We start from the raw sequence: 18,759 nt of genomic DNA, 5'->3' as shown, positions 1-18,759 counted from the left end.
TGCACATTGCTTATTGAGACAGTGAAGTACAGAGAAGAAATCCTAAGCCTAGAAGCGGAAGTCCTATGATATGCCCTGCCAATCTCAATCTCCGAATACTAATCCGCCCAATGATTGCCGCCAAAATCCATGTATATGCACAATAAACCGGGCCGAGCCTGACCAACCGACCGACCATATGATAATGCAATATGGACATGCCCAAGCAAATCACAGTCCCTACTTGTCATAAAACGTCAAACCAAGAAAATGTACTGAGGAATTCGGCGAAGGAAGGTGAAATATTCTTGAATCATGGGGAAAATAACGTAAATAGCCAGCAGACGGCGGATATGCAAATAGAAACGAAAAGAAACAACAATAGAACAAAGGCCAAAAACGAAGAGTAAAAGAAATGAAAAGCGTAACATCATATATATACGTTAGAAGAGGGGTTACAGGCGGGGAATTTGTTCCAGAGTTGGTAAGTCAACCAAGAAGTAATGCAAACGGGAATGTGACAGACGCCAAACAAAAAAGTTGATCAAAAACAAACTCAGCCGATTTGCTGATTTGAACACAGTCTGAGATGCAGAGGGGGAATCCAAAAAGAAAATTAAATTAAAAAAAAAGTCAAAAGAAAACAAGAAACATAACCCAAGTCAGAAAACACACATCGGGGTAAATCTCTGATGCAAACGATCCAAAAGCTCATATACACAAAATAAAACAAGCCATATGACAAGGAACCTCCATTATTAAAGGTAAGGTGGCGTGGAAAGGAAAAGCGGTGGGGGTCAGAGGTAACGCATTTCTATTACCGCCCCACATAAGCGTCTCCATCGCCCGCATTTGTTGCGACAACACCCGTGTGACAAAACACCTAGCAAAATCTTGTGAACAAAGAGAGAAAAGGCTATGGCCAAGAAAGTCGATTTTTGGAGAGAAAATGGTTCGATGGGTTCCAATTCGAGTTTCAAATGACTCTACAAATTTGTAATTTTTTTGAACCAACTGGATCGCTTCGGAGTGCCATTGGTATACGATGAATGGCGATGATAGTCAGAAGCATAACGATCGCCATATCGATCACCTTCACCACTACCCTCGCTGCTCCTGAGGGGCTCACGGACGGAATATCGTAACTCGTGACGCCTGGCTCGCCGTTCTGAAGCTTCGGCATCATCGACGCCATTAAACCTGGAGTGTCGTCGCGCCTTACGACGGGCAATGCGCCTTGCTTCCTCTTCAGATGATAGGGAATGGGCGTGAGGATCTCCTGGAGGAACGGGGACGTCGATAACCGTGGGAACAATAGGAGGTGCTTCGGGGGGGTCAGTCAATTGAGAATTCAACCATGACGACGTTTTATCCTTCCCAGCACCCACGATACCGGGATACGGCACATTAGAAGCATGGCGTGAGTGGCCATGACGAGGAGTGTGATGCTCTTCTCCTGGTATAACGGCAGACTTTCGCCGACGGGATTTGGCAGCTTCGTCACCAGAACGATGGGAACGATGCCGACGATGATCCGTCGCGTATTCATCATGGGAGTATTTATCTCGGGGTTTCTCAGCATACGATCGATGACGATCCGACCTTACTCTTCTCCCATCCTCCTCAAGTTCGTCTACCTCCCTCGCGCGACGCTTGCCTTCCATTCGTCGAATTTCTTCCTCACGTTGCTGCTCCTCCAATAACCTTGCAGCGCGGCGAGCTTTCTTCTCCTCACGATGTCGTTGTGCTCGTTCCCTCTCCTCGTCTTCTCTAGCTTGTCTTTCCCGCGCTTCACGAATCTTAGCTTTTTCAACATCTCGCCTCCTCGCGCGCCGTTCCTCTGCTTCTCTGTCCTCAGCCGCTCGGGCCTCCTGTTCAGCGTACTTCGACAAACGTCGAGCCTTCCTTTCAGCTCTTCTGGCTTCGGCATCCTCAGCCTCCGTTGTGGGTGCCGCATCCGTAGTAAAACCTTCGCCATCCGTCTCCACTTTAGTGGATCGGCGTCTGTCTCGTCGAACGCGACGGGCATATTCTTTGTCAGATTCTACTGACTTTCTCAAATCTTCTTCACGATAAGACCGTGATCGAGAGTGCTCTGGTGCTGTCGTAGGTTTGCGGAACGAGCCAAACAGTCCTAGCAAACCTTCTGATTTTTTCGGAGTTGCAGTGGTGGTGTTTGATCGTTTCAAGTTTGCACGTTCTTTTGGAGGGTCGATCACAAAAGCTAAATCCTCAGGGCCGGACACTACATCCGGACGTCCAGAGGAGCCTGGTTCAACCATGACAATATCATCATCCGCATTTCCAGGTTTCGGCTGTTGGTAGTACGAAGAGTTTTATATTAGCACACTTTATTCGTTTTATAAAAACGATACGCGTAGGGAAATGGGGACAGAAGTTCAAATTACATACCTCACGTTTAGATTTACGTCGATGAGGTTTCGAATCTATTGGGGAGTTTCCTGGCGAGATTGCTTCAGGCCCATCCCCTCCGTTGACCATAACCAAGTCGTCGTCATCGTCAATTGCATATGGGTCAGGGACTCCTGGAAAACGATTGTTAGAACATGCAATACGAGGATGAATATTTGGATACAGGCCAAACTTACTGGAGGCGCGTTTCTTACCATTGACATCCTTTCTCGGAGTCTTGGTGCCGTTCACGCCCATGAGCTTCGCTGCTTTCCCCGGCATTTCGACATGGCCGCCACTCGGAGAAAGAATACCTGAGTCATCAATGTCAACTGACGGACGTCTAGAGCTATGCCTCGAAGCTGAGGTGCCATTTTGTTTCATTGACTTGGTTCTGACGGGTGGCGCACCTCCCATCATGAAGTTGGAAAAACTCATGCCTCTGCTGTGTCGTGAGACTCGAGCGCCAGTGCTAGGGCGTTTCTCGTCAGAACCAGATGACTTTTCGACATCCTTTTCCGTAGCCGCAGGCGTTTTCTTTTCGGAAGCCATGGATTTAGACCTGGTCAAAGTAGGAGGTGGCTTTTCCTTTGGTTTTTTCACAGAAGATGAAGGTTCAGCATCGTCTTTTGGCTTGGATTCTTTCTTTACGGGTTTCTTGGGAGCAGCGCCCCAGAATCCCCATGAAGAAGCTCCAGCTGTACGTTCAACCCGGGGACGCTCCTTTTTAGCAGGTTTGGCCGTCGCAATATCGGGGGAAGCTTCGGCAGCTTTATTTTCATCAGCAGGAGCAGTGACCGGAGGAGGAGTTGCCATTTCATCCACTGCAACCTGTTTGACAGGAGAGGCCTTCTTGCTCTTCTTAGGAGCCTTTGCCGGCTGCGATTGCGTAGGTTTTGATTTAGGAAGAGGAGCCAAATCAACCATGTCGACCAGTTCGTCCTCATATGCGCCCGGGAAACTACCAGGAACCGAATCGCGTGGAGTGCTCGATTCGTCGAGAAGCGTGGCACTAGCGGCCGCAGTAGCGCTATTTTTCTTTGACGTGGACTTAGTTGGCACCGTTGATGCTTTTGGTTTTGATGACTTTTTGGATGGGGGTGGATCATTTGCGACTGGCTCTACGGTCAACTTGACGTCAGGTGGGGAAGCCAGCTGCTGAGGAACAACAGTGTGCGCAGAAGCCTTTTCTTTCGCCTTAAGCTTTTCCTTTTCCTTGGCCGCTTCTTTTTCGCGCTTTTTACTCTCCTCAAGTAATTTAATCCGCTCCGCGACCGATGTTTTGCCAGTACTTTTGATGCCAGTCGTCGATGTCGTCGTGGTCCTTGTTGTTGGCGCGCTTGGCGCGGTTGCTTTGTCAGCTGCTGTAGCGCTAGCCGCTTGTAGCTCGGCCATATCAGCGTCAACAGCGCTCGTTTTCTTTTTCTTCACGCTATCTTTACTTTCCTCCTTGACAAGTTTATCTGGGGCCGTCTCTACAGCCTCTCGACTTGTTTCCTCCTTTGTTTTGGAGGTTTTAGATTTGGTGAAAGTAGCCGTCGTAGCAACACCAAAAGTGCCTCCCCAAAAGCTTTTTACTCCCTTGGCCGCACTGACCTCCTCAACAGGTTCCTCCTTTTCCTTGAACTCATCTGTGACATCTACAACTTCAAACCCCCTAGATTTGGCCCTAGTTGATTTACTGTCCTCAACTCTAGATGATTTCAACGTGGTTGAGGTCGTGCGAGAGAGAGATGTTTTCTTGGTTTTCGAGGTCTTGGCTCCAGAACCAGTAAATGCACCCCACGTATCAATCTCCTCGACGTCAACTGTGGTTGTCCGGGAGTCAAGATCTTGAGCTGGTGGTGTTGGAGCTGGAGGTGGTGGTTCGTTGGCGTCTTTTCCTTTCTTACCCTTCGTTTTATCTGCAGCAGCTCCCCACCATGAGTTGTCATCAAGTGCTGGAGACTTGACCAGATCCGTAGAAACAGCATTTGCAGCGTTGTTGTCATTAGATTCGGCTACGGCAGCCGCTTGCTTCCTAGCCTCCCTCTCCTTCTTTCGCCTCTCTTTCGGAGTTAGCACTTCGTCAACCTCAATGAGCGGTTCAGGGTCAACTTTTGGTGGTTCGGGTTCTGGGACCGGTTCAGGCTCAAGCTCTACGGCTTTGTTCTTCTTGCCCTTTTTATCCTTAGGATTTTTTGATGTTCCCCATCCCCAGGAATCATCGACTGGAGGTTCAGGTGCATCTGGGACAGCAGGAAGAGGAGGTCGTTCTTCCGTGGTTTTCGCCTGAGCAGCGCCCTTCTTCTTGCCTTGCTTACCAGTGGCAGTAGCAGTAGTGGCCCAGCTAAGGGGGTCATCTTCTACGACAGCGGTGATGTTTTCGGTTTCCTTTTCTCTCGGTGATTCTTCAAGGATAGAGCTCTGTTTCCCTTTCTTGTCCTTCTTACTTCCGAAACCCCAGCTGCCGAAGCCCCAGCCATCCCCACCACCGCCTGAACCTCCGCTGGTCTTTGAGTTTTTGGAGTCAACTTTCGTAACCTTGCCACCATCACCAAAGTCGTCATTAAACCAATCAAGATCTTCTCCCGCAGGAAGAGGTTCAGGGGCAGGAGCCTCTTCGATCTTGGAACCCTTGGATATCTTTTTCTCTTTTTTTGATGTCCCCGCGTCCCAGGTGTTCACTTCGGGGGCAGCGGCTGGTTCATCTACCTTGGTCGGAGTCTCTTCTACAACAGCACCCTTCTTTCCCTTCTTACCCTTTTTAGTAGTGATAGCGGTAAATCCCCAGTCCTCGACAGGTTCGGCTTCCGGCTTGGTTTCGGGCTGGGGCTCGGGTTCAGGAGCTTGGTCTGCGATTGGTTCCTCGACTGCAGCCCCTTTCTTGCCTTTCTTCTTCTTGGTAGCGGTAGTTTCCCAAATATTGACTGGTCCGGGTACGGGCTCTGCCGAAGGCCTAGGCGGCTCTGGCACTGCCTCTTCTACCACAGCCCCTTTTGGGGGGTTCTTCTTCTTCTTCGTCGAAGACGCAAACGCCCCCCAATCGTCAGCAGTGTCCGCCTGAGGCTCGGGTTCGGGCGGGGGCGGGGGTGGCTCCTCTACTGGTTTGTCTTCTTCTATCACTTCTGCTACAGCGCCTTTCTTACCATTCTTTTTCTTTCCAGTTACGGTAAACGAGCTCCGATCGTCAACGGGATCAGGATCAGCCGTTGCAGGTGGGGGAGCCAGGGGCTCTTCGGCGACCAGTTTACCCTTTTTCTTCCTTCCCTTCTTCCCTGCCGGTGTCGCCCAATCCGCATCGTTCTCTAGCACTATGGGATCAGGAGCAGGGGCAAGTGCTTCCTCCTTCGATAGTTCTTCGGTGATATTCTTAGTCTTCTTCTTCTTCTCTTTCTTACTTGGGATAGAAGCCCACGCGCTTTCATCGACAGGTTCCGGTGGTTGGTCGGGCTCCGTGGGAGGCTCCCCAACAGTTTTCACATTTGATTTTTTGGCTTTGTTTCCCCATGTACCCCAGGTATCATCCTCACCGGCGGGCTCGGCAACAGGTTCAGACTGTTTTGGTGTTTCTTCAATAGCATCGAAGGGATTTGTGCCCTTCATTTTCTTCTTCTTCTTGTCATCCTTCGTTGACGTCGACCAGCCACTCCATTCATCTACAGGAACAGGCCCTGAAACAGGCTCAGGGTTGGACGGCGCTTCTTCGATTATAGCACCAGCGCCCTTTTTCGGTTTCTTTTCCTTTTTGCCGACAACAGCGAATGATGACCAAGTATTCTCCTCTTCTTTTTTCTCATCAGCGTTTGCATCACGTGTACCATTGTCTAGCTCATTTGAATCGCCCAGGTCGCCCAATTCGAAGCTGTTGGTGGTTGTGTTCTTTTTCTTTCCTTTTTTTCCAACGGGAGCCCATGCATCCAGTGTATCAACGCCATCATCTTTCTTCTCGTCCTTTGCCTTGTTATCAGCAAGACCCAGGTCACCTTTAGCGCCAGTGTTCCAACTATTTCCCCAGCCGCCAAAGCTGAATCCGGTGGTTTTGTTCGTATCGCCAGTGTCGAAAGATAAATCCAGCTGCGGGACGCCGTCATTTAAATTGACATCCTGAAAGGAGCTTTGGGGGGGTTCTTCAGCTGCAGGGGGATCAGCAGCCTTTGCGCTGTTAGTGATGGCTTGGCCGTGTTAACCAAAGGTTGTACTTGCCTTGTTCTTCTTCCCCTTCTTCTTCTTTGTTGTCGTCGTGAATCCACTCCAGTCATCGTCTGGATTGGCATCGTCAGCCCAGCTGAGCGAATTTCCTGCATTATCAGCGGTAGCGGCTTCCTCTGCTTCTTTCGCCTTGCGCTCCTCCTCCTCCTTACGTTGCTTTTCCTCCTCTCCCTTACGTTGCTTTTCCTCCTCCTCCTCCTCTTCCTTCTTCTTCTTCTTCTTCTTGTTCTTTTTCTTATTGCCGCCATCATCCCAGCCTTCGTCATCCCCACCCCCACCACCAGCACCATCATCGCCGCCACCACCTCCTCCCGCGCCAGCGCCGCCAGCGCCGCCAGCATCGCCATTTCCGGCGCTACCATCGGCATTTCCACCATCCTCACCACCGCCTGCTACATTGCCCTTGTCACCTCCATTACCAGGTTCAGTCCACTGATCCTGAGCGCCTTTTTTCGCCCCCTTTTTCTTTTTCGGGTGCGATCGGAATTTCGACGTGTCGTTGAGGTCAATCGGTAGTGGCGTTACGGAATCGCCAAGCAACGCCCCATCCGTCTTTACTTTTTCAGTTCGTACCGCGCTCCTAGGAGCAGATGCTGGCATCCCAACACGGCAATGGTCAAACTCGTCACGGCCCATGTACTCAGGAGGCATGTCGGCTATTACATTATCATAGGGAGGAGGGGGAGTGCCATACGGCGAGGGCGCAGGTTCAAGTGTGAGTAACATGTCGGTGACCAACGCGGAGGCTTTCAATGACGCGGCATAGGCCGAGTCGAATAGTGACTGTGCCGGTTAGTGTTGGGACATTAAAAAAAGAAAGGAAGGAAGGAAGAAAGTAGTTGAGATATAAAATTAGTACTGAATTGTCAAAGAAAAGGAGATGAACGATGGCTGAAGCCAGCATTATGGCTTGTCGAATAACCGCAGTCGCCGTAGCGTAATCACAAAGTCCCAGTGACGGATGTGAAATTTATATAGATATATGGCTTTGTCTCCAGGACAATGGAACCCGGCCACATGGCATCCGAGAAGGACGATTTCAATAAAACGAAAAAGCTTAAAAAGAAAGACAAAAAAAACAAGCAAAAAAAAAAAGAAACAATACAAAACCTCCAAATCCGATACAGTTACATACCATTGATTTCGATTCGCAGCTCATCTTCATAAAGCCGGCTCGGCGCAGCGCGCCCTTCAAGCACTCAGTTGACCTTCCCACGGAGCCCTCGTGGGCCTTCCCAACCCCATTCCAAGCACAGGATCCATTTCGCGACTTCATCATAATATCGCCGGAGCACCAGGGGAGCTCACGAGCAAGCGCTGGCTTAGTGGGGCCAGGTAGGTTTACTGGCGCGATCATCGCAGATGCCAGATTATTGTGCGGCTCGGCGCCGGTCGTATACAGCGCGGCTGCACCGATTGCAAGTGTCAAGAGAGCCAGCGAGGAGGGGTATCTCTAAACACATGGATGGCGATTTTTTTTTCCCTTATTTGTTTTTCTTTTCTTTTCTTTTAATGACAGTGACAGGAACACGCTCTGAATGAAGGTTATCGATGCGAAGAGGCGGTAAGTTGTAGCGGGGTTAAAAATTATGGGGGACGATGATGATTGTTGTGGAGCCGATTCAAGGTCCGAAATCTAGAAGAATTTGCGATAAACAATAAAATGAGGACTCAACAGAAGCCGTCCCCAGATCAAAATACGGAGAGAGAGAGAAAGGAGGGAAAAATAATAAAAAGATAAAAAGATAAATAAAGCCACCTCTTTTTTTCCCTCACTGTTTAGATATCCAAGGTGGGAAAAAACTTTTGGTTTTTTTTACGACTTCTTTTTTTTTTTTTTCCCGTTATCCTGAACTCGACCTTCCAAGCTCCCTGTGGCGGGAACCAGTCAAGAGCCGAGATATCCAATTTGCGTTCTGATGGGATGGAAGCAGCAGCGTCTTTAGCAAGGTCCTGCAGGCTTTGGCTGGCGCGAGCTGCGATCTTGCAGGATACCAATCGAAATCAACACACACACAAGTTCGACAAAGCGAAAGGCCGCAAAGGCAACTGGACGGCCAACGACCGGGGTAGAAATGTCGGAGCCAGGGACGGAGGGGAGGGTGCTGGTAAACAGGGAGGTTGCAATTAATTGTACCGTACAGCACCAGCAAGGCACAGCGGGCAAATCTGAGATGAAGGAGGGAGTCCCTGTAAATGGTCGGAAGAAGACGAAGCAGCCGAGGATGGAGGCGCAAGTTATTTATTTTTATTATTTTTATTATTTTTTACTTTTTTATTTTTCTTTATTTTTCCCACTTTGGCGGAACTGGCGAACGGGTCACAAGGGACGCTGGATCAAGAGAGTCAAAAAAGCGTCGCGATCAGCACTAGGTTCTCGAAACCAGTATGTCGCAGGAGTTGTCCAAGACGCGTTAAGTTCAGCAAAAGAGCACACAGCAGCTGGAGTCCCCGCCTCCTCCAAGAGCGCACATCCGAATCCGACACGGGGCTCACCAATCGACGGCCGTGTTGCAGACAAGGGCCACAGGTGGAGGGCAGGTCGGCAGCCGGGGCGCCAGTTGGGGAGGGTGTGTTGGGCGGGTGGTGATTGGGGACTGGCGCAGAGGAACCCACGCAAGGAACAGGCCGAGCGACCAGTTGCTGCGAGGACGAGGAGTGACTGGTTGTGATGGCGACGAATGTCCTCTTCTCGCGGGGTGGAAGAAGGAAATGAAGAAGATATGCTCCAATCGTCCTGGGGGCTGGTTGGTTTCGTGATCGTGTTGGTTGTATTTGCTTTTTCTCACTGTTTTTTGATTTATTATTGTTGTGATTTCGCATCTGTGTGTATCTCTGTGTATCTATGGCCTTATCACCGGGTGGGAAGAAAAAGCAAAAAAAAAAAAAAAAAGAATTAGCGAAAAAGGGCTGGGGAGGCCAGCATTCAAGGACACACCCGCAAGGAAGATTATATATATATATATATAGCACGGCAGCAAGAAATACTGTTTGCTGTGTCTTCTCCTGTCCTTTCGAAACCCAAGACCATTGCTCCGCATATAACCCTGGAGTTCACCCAGGGCATGGGGCATGGTGATGATGGTGATGGTGGCTGGGGAGTGCCGGAGTGGGGGCAGACAGCGACCATCAACAGAACAGCGCCAGCAGAGTCAAGATAGGAGATAGGCACCGTTAGGCACAGCGGTAGCGGAGAGCCCTACCCGCCGCCGTCAAGCAGTGTCCGTCGTCGAGCAGCCTGCATCATTAACAGAGCATGTATGATCCACCTCGCGCCTCTATCCCGGCGAGGTTTGGCGATGATGTCGTTACAAACTTTAATGTTTAACCAGCAACAACGAGTAATTACTTCTATTCGCAATATCGTTTACCTCATATACATATATATCTATATCTCAAAACAAGAGACAACAAATTTCCCAGCCATTCATTCAGGCCACAACATTGTCATAGAATCATCATCCTCCCCCCTCGAAAAATTTTTTTGTTAAAAAAAAACAAAAACACCCTCTCCAGCAGCTAACTTTTCAAACCCTACTAGTCGCCCTTCACCGCATCAAGAACAACTCCTCATAGGCTGGCAATTCTCTCTGTCCCCGTCACCATTTTCTTCTCCTGCTCTCCTCTTGGCCGGCACGTCCCCGGCGGACCCTACCGCGACTTGCAGTTACATGTCGAGCTTGCAAACTCGCTGCAAGTCAGCATGCGCAACGCGTTTTGCTTGTGGTGGATGACAGCGGATGCCAAAAGAAAAAAAAAAGAAAAAAAAAAGAAAAAAAAAGGATGGGAGATTCTGAGAAATGGAGCTTCCGGAATCCTCTCTCTCTGCATGTCTCTCCAAGCGAAGAGGGCTTGCCAACTATGCCCCTGAGATTTCTGACCAGCTCCAGCCCAAGTGCTGCTGCTCTCGAGTTATTGCAACATGCCACGGCTTCCATGCTGAGTTTTGCCCTAGACCAAGGTGCTTAGGAAGCCCTCTAGATAAAGCTAATGACAGCCAATTGTCTGGCTAAAAAGGATTTGAGGAAGCGAAAGAAGAAAGGGGATATATGGTTCCGCGATGGCGTGCATGAGCATTCGTTGAGCCTCACGCTGGCAACGCGCAATGGCTATGCGACTCGGCCGGTCTGGTTGCGACTGAGTAATTGCTTCTCGTTCCTGGAAACTTTTTGGCCAAATAACCTTTAACAACCTCTCCAGTACGTACTCTGTACTTCAAAGGATCCTCTGGAGATGTGGGAGCAGCAAATATGTCTTCTCCACACACACATATTGGACGTCCAAAATTCACCCAGAACGTCAACTTTCAGCAATTATCCCCATATGAAACATATGGACCCTGAAAAAAAAGTTAGCCAGAAGGACGGCGATAGATACGTCCTCCCGATGGCTAACTAGTGTTCCAGCTGATCTACCCATCATTTTGCTTATCTTTCAAGTAGTTACTTATTGATTGTTCGACTTTTTTTTCTTTTCTTTTTCCTTTTCTCACAAGCCGCAGACGCACCCTTGGGCTAGACGCGGCATATTGGAATGGGGCTCCATGTTTGTACAGTACATACATACATACATACCTAGGTACATATACATACAAGTACACATCACCGCCAAAAAAGGAACACACGAAGCCCCCCCCAGGGGTTCGAGGGCACACTTTGCTGAATCCACTTCTGATCCAGTCAGGCAGCAAGGCATATGTAGTTATAACAGCTCACTCACCAGCTGTGCCACTCCTGGAGCTTCCGGCAACTTGCGGTCAAGATTTGTTTTTTTTTTTTTTTTTTTTATGATGAAAAGGGTAGAAAAACAAAAAAAAAAAAAAAAAAAAAAAAAAAAAAACATGGAGGGAAGCTGGAAGCAAAAGGCCAGACTTTGATAAGATCATAACTTTGAGCACAAGGAGGCAGAGTTTTCCACTTGGGGATAAAAATTAAAGCGGTTAACTTAAGCCACGTTGACTTGACTCTGGTAAGCTCTACACAGTTACCAATATAAATAATAATCCTCCCCCCTCCCCTTCCCACACCAACCTCCGCAGAAATAACGTTACAAAATAAATGCATTGCTCGTTCAAGATTTTTTACCAATATAGAAATGAAGGGTACAGCAAACCATATATTGCTAACATGTTATCTTGTAACAGAGATAGAGAAGGGAGAATGGAACCGATAAGACAGACCTATCTTCCATCCGTCCATTTCCATACAATATTGTTAAAGGAATAAAATAACAAAAGATGATATAAGACACCCGTAAACCACTATTAGGTACGGCAACACAACAGGTAGAATAAAAATAGAACGCGAGTAAAAAAAAAGGACATTTGTTGGAAATCATTTTCCATATCCGTTGAACCTCTCTTGAGCGCTCACATGAATAGCGGGCTAGGAAAAATGGAAAGCTGACCGCGGGGGAACCTGCAAAAACAAACTCATAATCACACAGAGTCAATGGAAAGAGTGCAAGCGAAGGCTCGGGAAATACAATATCTCATCATACGATATTGATTGCTAAAATTACAAGATTTCGGCTTGATGGAAACAGTCATCTACACAGGGCTTGCCGATCTAGATCTAGTCGGAGGGTCGGTGCCATAAGCGGATTTAAAGTCATGAATGTATCGATTCTTTGCTTCAAGAGCCATTTGTTGGTATTTCTGTGGAATGTACATGTCAGTTTCGCGTGCAAGGTCTACGAGGTTTCCAAAATAAAAATATATGATTAAATGGGAGAAGAGGTCGATACCAGGGGCCTCTAAAGAAAAAAGACAAGGAATCTGAAAAGGAAAGTCTGATAACTGAAGGAAATTACTGCATACCTCCTTTTCGCTCATTGATAGGCTTCGCCATAGCTCTGCACACTTCTTCATCCGGTCACTGGTAGACACGTCTCCACTTGCAGATACTTCCTTCACGAAGTGCATGTATGCATTGGCAGGTCGCTTGGGCTGCCTATCATCCGAAATTTCCATGAAACCTCTCTTCTTGTTGAGCAATCGGCGCAGCCTCCGGCGGGCCGCGTTGGCCTCCTTGATCTGAAGAGGGGTGTGGCGATTCACCCAGTCGTGAAACGCAGCTCTGTTTGCAGCCCGGTTTGATTCCGCAATTTCATCGAGGCGCTGATTAATCCATTAGGAACCATGGAGCAAAAAGGAAGGTAATTCGAAAAGCAAGTAAAATGGGGGGAGCATCATACCTGGCGCTCTTCTGACGGTAAATTTTTGTAGGTGTCAGAAATGCCCGCAAACTGCTTGTGTTGTTGTTGAAGGAGTATGTAAGCTGTTTCTGGCAGACTTTTTGGGGGCTCAAGTGCCGTAGCCTTGAGTTCTGCGATCGCTTCTCTAGCCTTCTTCTTCTGTAAAGCTTCCTTTTGCTTTTCGGTCAGCTGCTTTCGCTTCGGGGTAACTTTTACTTTGGGCTTCGCTTTGGTTGACTTTTTAACAGTCCTCTTGGCTGTCTTTTTAGTGGGTTTAGCGTTTTTCTTTGCTGGAGTGGAAACTGGTTTCTTCGAAGTTGTTGTACCACCAGCCTTGGCTCCCCGGGCAGCTGTCGCATACGTTTTCTTTGAGAGTATTGGGATTGTGCGACGAAATAAGCGAGCGTTTGATGAGGATGAGAGGTTTCGAGAAAAGACGATAACAGATCGGTATGCTGGAGCATTGGCAACGGCCATGCGAGCTCCAGTGGAGCTGGCTTCAACCAAGTTCACACATCTCAGGAGCACACGACCACGACGGGCGAGAGCGAAAGTCATTGTTGATGGACAGGAGGATATTCAATATCAAGGCCAACCATAAATAAGTTGGGTATTGGCAAACCAACCCAAATCAATTGTACGTGGCGCAATGTTGCCTGCCCAATTATTGCATCCGGACTGCCTCCTTTCCACAGTAAACAGCGATGCGATACGATGCGATACGATGCGACGTGATGAGGTTGGGAGAATCAAGGGAGAGGTTGGGGTTTGTTTTGGGTTGGCTGAAAATAGCAAGGTGTGGGGCCTCGGCTTGATCTAGCTTCATTGGGCATAGTGCTGCCAAGATATCTCCCAAACTGTCGCCATCGTGAGAAAACAATCAATTTGTCGTTACCAGTGGTCTCAACTTCAGTAAATAAGTGCGAAAGCGCACATTCTCCGGCAGATAACGACCGGATCATTTTCGGGTACCTTCCTTTGCTCACCGCGAGGGTTATGGTGGTCATTCAAGAGTGCTTCTTTTTTGCGTAGAGCTAACCGCCGTCTTGTGCTCTCCACGTTTGCGTTGGACTTATCCAGCAGTAATACCTCACTCAAAGATTTGGCCTACGAAATGGCTCGGGATACTCGCTCACCATCGCCTGTAGGCAGCACCCACTCGTTCAAACGGAGCCGCAGGGATGAGGACCGGAATGATAGAAGTCGCCGGGATGATGTGAGAGGACATCGAAGGTCCCGAAGTCCCGAGGCAAGTCTCTCTCCGATTCAGTCGTTCCGCCAGCAGGTTATAACTAACATTTTCTGCTTTCAAGAGGCGATATCGTGACCGCGACCGCGACCGTGACCGCGACCGAAATTCTTATCGAAGGCGAGATCGCTCGCGCGATGATCGAGATGACCGCCGGGACGAAGACACCTATCGCCCCAGTAAGAGGGACCGCTCCAGAACCAGATACCGTTCACGAGACCCTGACGACGATAGAGACTATCGTCGCAGAAGTCGCGATAGGGAGCATCGAAGCAGGCGAGATGAATCCCGTGACCGAGGGCGGAGAAGACGGAGCCACTCTACTGACTCCAAGCGCGCTTATAGACGGGATGATAGCAGAGAACCGGTTTCAAATAAGGCTTCAGGCGTGAGGCCCGAAGAGGTTAGTCCCAAGCCGAACGTATTGTAACGGACATGAAATTATAATTAACATTGATTTTACAGACGTCGAAACCCTCTACTCCAATCCCAGCTCCCGCCCAAACAGACGAGGAAAAGAAGGCTGAAAGACGAGCCAAATTTCAAGCTTGGAAAGAGAAGATCGCAGCCGAACGTGAACGGAAAGAAAAAGAACTTGCAGCAGCGGGTGGTGCGCGGAGCATACTTGATGAGATTGATAAGAAAGCAGCTTCGGCTCAAAAGATCGCGACCCCTGAAACTCCCACAACCCCTCCAACAACTACACCTGCGCCTGCGCCATATGCCGGGAAATACGACCCCAAGTCTGTTGCAAAAAGCGCTGCAGCACCATCTCCAGAACCATCATCTCTACTAGGCAAGGACATCAGCGTCCCAAGTATCGCTGCCTCCTCTGCAACATCCACACTTTCGATTGCAGGAAGCAAGGCTAACAAATATTCAGTTTCTGCAAGCACTCCTTCTGGTAAGCATCTAGTTCCGGTTCACTCCTCTTCTAGTCCGTTCATTCTCACTTCTGGCTGGGCCAACTAACTAACCTCCACTCATCGAGTAGCAACAACCTTAAAAGCCCGAGGAAACATAAGTGGCTTTGGCTTGGGTGTTAAACAAGGAGCAGAGTTAGACAAGCCTTCTTCCAAGCGAGCTTTAGATTTTGGCGACGAGGAATTGACCAAGAGAAAGCTGGCGAAGCTTCCTGACCCTTCCCTAGAAGATGCGGCCGAAGCGAATGCTAACGAGGCGCTCGACGGTGTTGGTGAGGATGATGATGACGATGATGTCGATATTCAAGATGGCGGGACAGAGGAGGAAAATGCTGCTGCTGCAAGGGCAGCCGCTGAAAAGCGAGAGGAACGACTACAAGGCCAAGGCCTTAACCGACAAACGCAGTTCGATGTTCAACCGGAAGGTACGACCTCTACAAGTCCGAATGGTGATGTTGCCATGACAGATGAGACTCAAACTGCCACTCTTCCCGTCACAATGGACGTGGAAGAGGAAGAAACTGACCCATTAGATGCATTCATGTCTGGTCTTGCCGAATCTGCGGCGGCTCAACACGGCCGGAACAAGACAAACTTCTCAAAATCGCAACTATCAAAACCTGAGGCAATTTTTGGAGACGAAGATGATATAGATATGAAAGCAATTGACCCCGAGGCGGACGATTTCCTTGCTATTACCAGCAAAGGAAGGAAGAAAAAAGATCTCCCACCCGTAAACCACGAGAAAATGAACTACGAACCCTTCCGTAAAAATTTCTATACCGAACCGGTTGACCTAGCAGAGCTTACGGAGGAAGAAGTCGCTGCGCTGAGGTTAGAACTTGATGGAATAAAAGTCCGTGGGGTTGATGTCCCGAAACCAGTTCAGAAGTGGTCCCAATGTGGACTTGGAGTGCAGACACTGGATGTCATTCGAAAACTTAACTATGAAAATCCCACATCAATCCAGTCCCAGGCAATACCAGCAATCATGTCAGGTAGAGATGTGATAGGGGTGGCAAAAACTGGATCTGGCAAGACGATAGCATTTCTGCTCCCAATGTTCAGGCATATCATGGATCAGCGGCCGTTAGAAAACATGGAAGGACCAATAGGACTGATCATGACCCCGACCCGCGAACTGGCAACCCAAATCCATAAAGAATGCAAACCGTTTCTAAAGGCACTGAATCTTCGGGCTGTTTGCGCTTATGGCGGAGCCCCTATCAAAGACCAAATTGCCGAGTTGAAACGTGGCGCAGAAATCATTGTTTGCACCCCTGGTAGAATGATTGATCTCCTCGCTGCAAATGCTGGGCGGGTAACTAATTTACGACGAGTTACATATGTGGTGCTGGACGAAGCGGATAGAATGTTCGATATGGGCTTCGAACCTCAGGTGATGAGAATCCTGGGAAATGTTCGGCCACAACGACAAACTGTTTTATTCTCGGCCACGTTCCCCCGTAACATGGAAGCCCTTGCGCGGAAAACGTTAGCAAAGCCCGTGGAAATCATTGTTGGTGGAAAGAGTGTTGTTGCACCGGAAATTACACAGATTGTGGAAGTACGCAACCAAGATACTAAATTTGTTCGACTTTTAGCTCTCCTGGGTGAGCTCTATGCAGATGACAAAAACGAGGATGCGCGCGCATTGATATTTGTCGATCGACAGGAAGCTGCCGATGGCCTGCTCCGAGACTTGATGCATAAGGGCTACCCCTGCATGTCCATCCATGGAGGTAAAGATCAAGTTGATCGCGACTCTACAATCGACGACTTCAAGGCCGGTGTATTCCCTATACTCATTGCTACTTCCGTTGCAGCTCGTGGTCTGGATGTAAAACAGTTAAAACTCGTTGTTAACTACGATGCACCCAACCATCTTGAGGATTACGTTCACCGGGCCGGTCGTACCGGGCGTGCCGGCAACACTGGAACCGCCGTGACGTTTTTGACAGAAGACCAAGAGAGATATTCGGTGGACATCTCCAAAGCATTGAAACAGAGCGGGCAACCGGTTCCAGAACCCGTACAGAAACTGGTGAATTCGTTCATGGAAAAAGTTAAAGCGGGCAAAGAGAAGGCTAGTGGTTCTGGGTTTGGCGGCAAAGGACTGGAGCGTCTCGACCAGGAACGTGATGCCGCTCGCAATCGAGAAAGGAAAACATACAAAACCGGCGAAGAAGGTGAAGAGGAAGAGAGGGAGGAAAAGAAAGACAAGAAGGACGACCTGTTTTCCAAAGCAGCCTCTGCTGTCCAAGCCACGGCAACGCCGGCACCAACACCAAGCGTGCCTAAGGGCATCGACCTCGATGGCAAGATTACTGTCCACAAGACGGAGAAACCTACTCCTACTTCGACTTCGACGAATAATCCTCTTGACAAAGTTGGCTCTGCGGTGGCTGATATCCATGCCCGGTTGAACAAGGCTGGCGTGATGAGGTCCGGCGTCCCTATTGATAATAAGGGTCCTGACGCCGGAGCATTCCACGCCACCCTAGAAATCAACGATTTCCCACGTAAGCACACTCTCCTTATTTTTATTCAATACATGTTCATTTTGTGCTTCGCTTTTTCATGTGTAATATATATCTATATGCGGAACAAAACTAACACAAACCGTCAACTACAGAGAAAGCCAGATGGGCGGTCACCAACCGTACCAACGTCGCCAAAATCCTCGAGGCCACGGGCACGTCCATTACGACCAAGGGCAGCTTTTATCCTGCAGGCAAAGAACCACAGCCAGGTGAAAATCCGAAACTCTACATCCTTGTTGAAGGGGACACGGAATTGGTTGTTACCAATGCAATGCGGGAACTCATGCGGCTGTTGAAGGAGGGAACCCTTGCTGCCGCGGACAGCGAATCTCGAGCCCCAACAACCGGCAGATATAATGTCGTATAGAAAAGCGTGGCAGTCCAGGTTCTTTACGTGGTATCTGCGTCTAATTTTCTTATCTTTATTTTCAATTGTTTCTCTCTTCTCTTCTTTTCTCTCTTCTCTCTTTTTTTTTATCTTTTATTGTTTTCCTTTCGTCCCTATTGCTATGGTCCTGGAACTAACTCTATTTGGGCAACTTCTTTTTGATCATTTGTACAGTATAGTTATATCATTAAGCCGGGGACCATGTTGCTCCTTTTCCCATCATTTGGCGAACTTTATTTATTACTTACAAGGCCTAGGCTTCTTTCTTCAAAGGGGGCGGTTGGGAGTGAAAGAGAGGGTGGAAAAGAGAAATGTTAAATCCCTTTGTTCTACTCTCTCCTCACCCATCTCGATGTTCGTTCGAGTTCTTTTTTCCGACTCCTTGATCCAAGGATTATCCTAAAAATAAGCATCGATCCAAGCGTGGAACAAAAGGCCCTGCGTACACTGAAAAAACGGGAATGGGAACTCAATGACTATAAATTCCACCCTTGATGGGGAAGCCGTTTAATGGTATTAATTAGGGGTAGACGGGGTTGTTGGTTTTGGATATATCACGGTCAACATTGGGTCAAATAGCGGATAGAGTTTTGGGCCCCCCCCCCCCTTCCCATTATTTTGCCTATCTTTCTTTCTTTCTTTAGGACCTCCAGCGTGAGCCTGTATAATTATAGTTTTTCCCCCTGTAGATCCTAGGCACATTCCCAAGGATGGAATGTGTTCACCCCGGCCGATTCACTCATTGCCAGCCATGGAAAGGGGGGGGGGTAAGGGGTTTGGGGTTGGGAGAAACCAAAAAAAAGTACCTGGAGGAAAATAGCTGGTTGAGTTAGCTCGTTAAGGTGATTCTATCTAACCAACGATGAGGAACAGTTGTTG

General features: G+C 48.6%; 5 protein-coding genes across 5 annotated transcripts; 3 read left to right on the top strand and 2 right to left on the bottom strand.

The window, feature by feature from the left end:
* Positions 1–965: 965 nt before the first annotated feature.
* Positions 966–7,939, bottom strand: HCBG_03281 (uncharacterized protein; the record flags this gene model as incomplete). Its single annotated transcript, XM_045430330.1, has 6 exons — positions 966–2,294; positions 2,392–2,525; positions 2,589–6,506; positions 6,561–6,635; positions 6,735–7,365; positions 7,718–7,939. 6 exons carry the CDS (start codon positions 7,937–7,939, stop codon positions 966–968), a joined length of 6,309 nt encoding a protein of 2,102 aa, XP_045288473.1.
* A 718-nt stretch (positions 7,940–8,657) lies between these two features.
* On the top strand, positions 8,658–9,254 carry HCBG_03280 (uncharacterized protein; the record flags this gene model as incomplete). The annotated part of the gene is made up of 1 exon (XM_045430329.1): positions 8,658–9,254. One exon carries the CDS (start codon positions 8,658–8,660, stop codon positions 9,252–9,254), a length of 597 nt encoding a protein of 198 aa, XP_045288472.1.
* A 648-nt stretch (positions 9,255–9,902) lies between these two features.
* On the top strand, positions 9,903–11,035 carry HCBG_03279 (uncharacterized protein; the record flags this gene model as incomplete). Its single annotated transcript, XM_045430328.1, has 4 exons — positions 9,903–9,923; positions 10,124–10,279; positions 10,600–10,723; positions 10,989–11,035. The coding sequence occupies 4 exons, from the start codon at positions 9,903–9,905 to the stop codon at positions 11,033–11,035; spliced, it is 348 nt and encodes a 115-aa protein (XP_045288471.1).
* Positions 11,036–12,130: 1,095 nt separating this feature from the next.
* HCBG_03278 (uncharacterized protein) lies at positions 12,131–13,335 on the bottom strand (the record flags this gene model as incomplete). Its single annotated transcript, XM_045430327.1, has 3 exons — positions 12,131–12,238; positions 12,401–12,700; positions 12,778–13,335. 3 exons carry the CDS (start codon positions 13,333–13,335, stop codon positions 12,131–12,133), a joined length of 966 nt encoding a protein of 321 aa, XP_045288470.1.
* Positions 13,336–13,891: 556 nt separating this feature from the next.
* Positions 13,892–18,209, top strand: HCBG_03277 (pre-mRNA-processing ATP-dependent RNA helicase PRP5; the record flags this gene model as incomplete). Its single annotated transcript, XM_045430326.1, has 5 exons — positions 13,892–13,993; positions 14,091–14,429; positions 14,492–14,930; positions 15,021–17,471; positions 17,585–18,209. 5 exons carry the CDS (start codon positions 13,892–13,894, stop codon positions 17,857–17,859), a joined length of 3,606 nt encoding a protein of 1,201 aa, XP_045288469.1.
* Between the last annotated feature and the right edge of the window lie 550 nt (positions 18,210–18,759).

Source organism: Histoplasma capsulatum (genome assembly GCF_000150115.1).
Source record: "Histoplasma capsulatum G186AR genomic scaffold supercont2.4, whole genome shotgun sequence".
Taxonomy (NCBI): domain Eukaryota; kingdom Fungi; phylum Ascomycota; class Eurotiomycetes; order Onygenales; family Ajellomycetaceae; genus Histoplasma; species Histoplasma capsulatum.
The sequence above is the reverse complement of the archived record's forward strand: the minus strand, read 5'-3'. Positions and strand labels throughout refer to the sequence as shown.